The 5,356-nt window shown below is 62.0% G+C and overlaps 1 protein-coding gene across 1 annotated transcript in view; it reads left to right on the forward strand.

Annotated features, from left to right (window-relative positions):
- The window catches only part of FBXO42 (F-box protein 42), a 46,222-nt gene extending 43,340 nt beyond the window's left edge, over positions 1-2,882 (forward strand). Inside the window, exon 10 of the mRNA XM_027693169.1 lies at positions 453-2,882. Within this exon, the coding sequence (XP_027548970.1) occupies positions 453-1,508 (1,056 nt within the window). The 3' untranslated portion in view covers positions 1,509-2,882. The remainder of the gene's footprint in view (positions 1-452) is intronic.
- The last annotated feature ends 2,474 nt before the right edge of the window (positions 2,883-5,356 follow it).

A 5,356-nucleotide genomic window follows, 5' to 3' on the forward strand; every position in this document is an offset into this window, starting at 1 on the left:
CCCAACCCAGGCTCCTAAATCTGAACCCAGGCTCCTAAATCCCAACCTGGGCTCCTAAATCCCAACCCGGGCTCTGAAATCTGAACCTGGGCTCCTAAATCCCAACCTGGACTCCTTAATCTCACACTGGGCTCCTGAATCTCAGCCTGAGCTCCTGAATTCCAGCCTGGGCTCCCAAATCTCAACCCAGACTCCTAGATCTCAAACTTGGCTCCTGAATCTCAGCCCAGGCTCCTGAGTCCCAACCCGGGTTCCTAAATCCCAACGCTGGCTCCTAAATCCCAACCCGGGCTCCGAAATCTGAACCCGGGCTCCGAAATCTGAACCCAGGCTCCGAAATCTGAACCCGGGCTCCTAGATCCCGCCCCGTGCTCCCAGCCCACTCCCCAGCCCCCGGTTTCGCGGTGCGGGGGCTCCTCGCAGTGCCCGTGACCCGTCTCCTCTCTCCGCAGGTGGGGCAGTGTGTGGTGGTGTTCAGCCAAGCCCCCAGCGGGAGGGCCCCGCTCAGCCCCAGCCTCAACTCTCGCCCATCGCCCATCAGCGCCACGCCGCCCGCCCTGGTGCCGGAGTCGCGGGAATACCGCTCGCAGTCCCCGGTGAGGAGCACGGACGAGGCTCCCTGCGTGAACGGCCGCTGGGGCACCCTGCGCCCGCGGGCACAGCGGCACACGCCGGCGGGCTCCCGCGAGGGCAGCCTGTCCCCGGCCAGGGGGGACGGCTCCCCCGTGCTCAACGGGGACGGCGCGTCCCCCGGAGCCCCCCCGGACAGCCCGGGGCAGGCGCTGTCCCCCGGCACCCCCTCGGCCGCCGAGGGCCTCGACCCGCGCGTGGGGCTGGCGCCGCGCCGGGGCTCGCTGCCGGAGCAGGGGGAGCTGCGCCTGGGCGCCGCCGAGCCGGGCTGGGAGCACAAGGCCCTGGACGGCGCCGAGGGCAGGACGGCGGGCGCGCGGATCCCCCCCGAGCACACCAACGGCCTGCACAGCCCCCCGCCCGCGCCCGGCTCCCTGCCCCTGTCCCCCGGCTCCCTGCCCGTGTCCCCCGGCGCGCTCCGCCGCAGCCTGGAGGCCGTCAAGGCCTTGGCCTCCAAAGCCGCCTCGGCCTCCTCGGCGCTCAGTCCCCCCCCGGCGTCGTCCCCGGGCTCCCCCGGCGCGGAGCCGGCGCGGGCGGGCGCGGCCCAGGGGGACGGGCACTCCCTGCCGCCCATCGCCCGGCGCCTCGGCCACCACCCGCCCCAGTCCCTGAACGTGGGCAAGCCCCTGTACCAGAGCATGAACTGCAAGCCCATGCAGATGTACGTGCTGGACATTAAGGACACCAAGGAGCGGGGCAGGGTCAAGTGGAAAGTGTTCAACAGCAGCTCCGTGGTGGGACCCCCCGAGACCAGCCTGCACACGGTGGTGCAGGGCAGGGGCGAGCTCATCATCTTCGGCGGCCTCATGGACAGGAAACAGAACGTCAAATACTACCCCAAAACAAATGCCTTGTACTTTGTGCGAGCAAAGAGATAATGCGGCCCCAGCCCGCCGCCACCCCCGTCCTCCCCCTTCCCGCGGCTCTTCCCGGTCCTTCCCGGCCCCCGTCCCGTCACACAGCGACCAAACTGTGAATTAGGGAGCAGGAAACCAATAAAAGTCCAAGCAAAGCCTCCAGCGCTGCCCAGTCAGACCCCAGTGAAGCCGGTGGCGGAAGGACCCCAAGGATTCGGGGTGGATGGAATTCTGCCATCCAGGACCCCCACGAGGTTGATTTTCCGAGGGTTTGGGAGGCTTTATCCCTCCGAAACCCCTCCAGAGCTCCTCGAGAGCCTCATGGGGTTTGAGTGAACCTGGTTTTGTAGGAACGACCCGAACTCTGGCAGGCAGGAGGAGGGAGCCGGGTGAATTCCGCGCCTGGCTCCGTCAGGAGAACAGCAGCAATATCCCCCTGGGAATGCCCAGCGCTGGGAAATCCTGCTCGACACAAACACGATGCCTTTTTTTTTGCCTCACCTGCCGCTCTCGCCCCTGTCCTTGGGCAGGGCCAAAACAAGGAGGAAAGGACAGGATTTCATGTCAGAATGCCAAATATATTGATTGTTCCATCCCTCCTCTCCCTGCCGTGCTGGATGAGGCTTCGGGATCGGCCTCGATCCCGTCTGATCACCTAAAAATCCACTTCTCTCCCCAAAATGGAGACGTTTGGCTGCCAATTCCCCTCTGGACCTCAAGGATTCATTTCACTCGACATCTCAAATCCGTTCAAGGCCAAACCAGCCCCTTGGAGCCTGGGAACAGGGTGGGTTTTCCAGGGAAAAGGATGGATATTGGTGAATTTGAGGGCGTGAGCAGCCTCTGCAGCAACTTCACCTCATCTTTGCACGTGCCTCCTTCCACAAGGATTCCATTCAAATCCCAAGGGATTGAACCTGTGCGTCCCTCTGGGACAACCCCCCTCCTTCCCTTTCCCCTCCGGGGGGTGGGAAAAACAGGTGGATTCTGCCAGGTTTTGGTCAACAACCTCCAGGACCCCAAAAACAGGGAGCCCTCCCCAAGCCGGCAGCGCCATGACGTGGTCCCTCCTTCCCGGGATTTTTGTTTCCCTCCATTCCCACTGAGCTTTTTGCCGGTCGGAGCCTTAAATCCCATCCCAGCCGTGTGGGGATGGGGAGGGATTTGCTTCACCCTGTTGCCACCTCTGTAAATAACCCCCTGGTCCAACCCGACCTCTCCTGTCCATCCCAAAATGATTCGTCCCAAGGGAAAAGCAAAATTGTCCCCATCCCAAAAAAACCAGAAACCTCAGGAGCACCAAGGGTGAGCTGTGAAATATTCCCTCTGGGAAGGCGGTCAGGGCTTCGGCAGCGATTCCCACCCCCCCCTTTGCATGTTTTTGGTCATCCATCCCCAAAAAAAAAAAAAGGGATGGATGGAGCGATGAATCCTCCCTACACGGAGCACCCCTGGAGGGGTGTTTTCCCAACGTTTACATCCCGAAAATCCCACCAAGCCGGGGCCATCCCTGCTCCACCCCCGCCATGGAAACGCATGTTCTGTGCCCTTAACGAGGAATTCCTCCCAAACTTTGATCCCTGGATCCCCCGGGAGCCGCTGGTGCTGTGAGCGAGGTGCCCCCCCCGCGACTCAGGTGTCCCCCCGCCGTCATTCCCGACTGCAGGAACGGGAAGCGATTCCGGTGATATTTAAAACCTTCTGTACATTTTTGGGGGGTTCGTGGGGGTCCCTCCCCCCCAATCCTGATGAATTTTTAGCGGTTTAACAAATAAAAAAAAAAAAGGGGAAAGAAATGGATGGTTGGTGATTCAGGGGAGGGAATGACACGGAGGGGAATTCCCTGCTGCCATTCCTGAAAGTTTGGGGGTGAAAAAGGGAGAATGTGAGAACGTGGGGTCTTTTTGGGTGAAAAAAGGGGAATATGTGTCCCAGGAGCAATGGGGGGGAAGGGAGGCAACAAGGTTGGGGGTTCAGGAAAAGAGGGGAGTGCTGGGAACCAGGAATCCCAAAGCTTGTCAGGGATGGAAATTGGGAATGGGGACCCCAAAGCCCACTAGGGTTGGGAACTGGGGACCCCAAAGCCTGCTGGAGCTGGGAGTTGGGGCCTCCAAGGCTTGTTGGGGATGGAAACAGGATGGGAGCCCCAAAGCCTGCTAGAGTCAGGAACTGGGGGCCCCCTCAGCCCTGTCAGAGGTGGGAACTGGGGATGGGGACCCCAATTCCTGGGAGAACTGGGAACTCGGGGGCCCAAAGCCTGCCAGGCTGGGAATTGGGGATGGAGACCCTAAAACCTGCTGGGGCTGGAAACTGCAGATCCCAAACCCTGCCAATGTGGGGATTTTAGACCCTACAGCATTCCAGGGTCAGTAATTAGGGAGGAGGACTCCAAAGCCTGGGAGAATTGGGGACCCCAAAGCCTGTTGGGGGCTGGGAATTGGGGATGGGGATCCCAAAATCTGTTGGGGCTGGAATTTGAGAACTGGGGATCCTAAAGCCTGTCGGGGCTGGGATTTGGGGATGGGAACCCCAAAGTCTGCCAGTGTTGGGAATTAGGGACCCCAAAGCCCGCTGGGATTGGAAATTGAGGATGGAACCCAAAGTCTGCTGGATCTGGGAACTGGGGACCCAAAAACCTGTAAGGGCTGGGAATTGGGTATCCCAAAGCCGGGGGGGGGGGGGGGGCTTGGGGGGTGGGGGCGCCAAAGCCCGTTGGGGCTGGAACTTGGGGGTGGGGATCCCAAAACCTGTTGGGATTGGAATTTGGGGATGGGGATCCCAAAACCTGCCAGTGTTGGGAACTGCGGATCCCAAAGCAGGGTCGGGGTCCCTCCACGTGCCGCCCCGGCCCATCCCTGGCGCATGCGCGGTGACGGGGGGCGCGGTCTCGCTCTGGCCACGCCCCCGCTTGTGACGTCACGCGGAAGCGGCGGTGAGCGGAGGGGCCGCGTCTTAAAGGGACCGCGCCGGGAAATTGGGGGGGTGGGGACACAAATTGGGGGCGCTCGGGGGGCACAGACCGCGGGGAGGGAGAGGGGGGGGCTGGGATCACCTCCTTTGAAAGGTTGGGGAGGGCGGCGGGGCCCTGTGGGGGGGCACAGACGCGGGGGGGGGGGGCGGGGACCCTCTGGGAGGGTGGTGGGACCCCCGAGGGGGGTTTGGAGACCCGGGAGGGGCTTTCGTGAGCCCCTGGGCGATTTTAGAGACCCCAAAGGAACTTTTAGGTACCCCATGGGAGGACACTGGGACCCCATGGGAGGATGCTGGGACCCCCTGCTGGGTTTAGGGACCCTATGGAGAGTTTTAGGGACCCCGGAGGTGGTTTTAGGGACCCCATGGGGGGTTTTAGGGATCCCATAGCAGGATGCAGAGACCTCAGAGGGGGGTGCAGGGACCCCACGGGCGGTTTTAGGGACCCCACAGGGGGTTTAGGGACCCCATGGGAGGATGGTGGGATCCCAGAAGGGAATTTAGGGACCCCATGGGCTGTTTTAGGGACCGCTTGGGGGGTTTAGGGACCCTATGGAGGGTTTTAGGGACCCCATGGGAGGATGGTGGCATCCCAAAGGGGAATTTAGGGACCCCATGGGAGGTTTAGGGAACCCAAGGGAATTTTAGGGGTCCCATGGGGGGTTCAGTGACCCCATGGGGGAGTTTTAGGGATCCCACAGGTGGTTTTAGGGACCCCATGGCAGGATGCAGAGACCTCAGAGGGGGTTGCGGGGACCCCACGAGGCGGTTTTAGGGACCTCGAGGGAATTTCAGGGGCCCCATGGAGGGTTCAGGGACTCCATGGGGTGGAGTTAGGGACCCCACGGGGGGGTTACGGACCCCACAGGTGGTTTTGGGGACCCCGAGGGAATTTTTAG

Source organism: Neopelma chrysocephalum, unplaced genomic scaffold, assembly GCF_003984885.1.
Source record: "Neopelma chrysocephalum unplaced genomic scaffold, ASM398488v2 Primary Assembly neopelma1_90, whole genome shotgun sequence".
In the NCBI taxonomy this organism is placed as follows: domain Eukaryota; kingdom Metazoa; phylum Chordata; class Aves; order Passeriformes; family Pipridae; genus Neopelma; species Neopelma chrysocephalum.